At 52.8% G+C, this 335-nt stretch overlaps 1 protein-coding gene across 1 annotated transcript in view; it reads left to right on the top strand.

Annotated features, from left to right (window-relative positions):
* The window catches only part of LOC119594635 (cytochrome P450 2L1-like), a gene marked incomplete in the record, with an annotated part of 11,417 nt that overhangs the window by 6,607 nt on the left and 4,475 nt on the right, over positions 1-335 (top strand). The window contains 1 exon segment of the mRNA XM_037943685.1: positions 11-191. Within this exon segment, the coding sequence (XP_037799613.1) occupies positions 11-191 (181 nt within the window).

The raw sequence follows: 335 nt of genomic DNA, 5'->3' as shown, positions 1-335 counted from the left end.
CCCTCGCCAGTGCTCGATCTTCGCTGCGGGGTCGCCGCTCTCTTCATAGCAGGGACTCACACCGTCTCCGTTACACTGAAAGCCATTTTACTGTACCTCGTCAAGTATCCCGAGATCCAGAAGAAGGTGCAGAAGGAGATTGATGACGTGGTGGGTAAGGATGCTCTCCCGACGACCCAGGATAAGGAGAGGTGAGAGCGGAGCTGTGTTGGGGAGGGGATGGAGGAATGCTCAGTGCTGAGACTCAATGGTGGATGGATGTACGTATAACACTAGTGTGGGGCGTGTGCATGTGTAGGTGTACTGGTTATAGGGATTAGACTATAATAGTCTGT

The sequence above is a fragment of the Penaeus monodon genome, chromosome 34 (assembly GCF_015228065.2).
Source record: "Penaeus monodon isolate SGIC_2016 chromosome 34, NSTDA_Pmon_1, whole genome shotgun sequence".
In the NCBI taxonomy this organism is placed as follows: Eukaryota; Metazoa; Arthropoda; class Malacostraca; order Decapoda; family Penaeidae; genus Penaeus; species Penaeus monodon.
The sequence above is the reverse complement of the archived record's forward strand: the minus strand, read 5'-3'. Positions and strand labels throughout refer to the sequence as shown.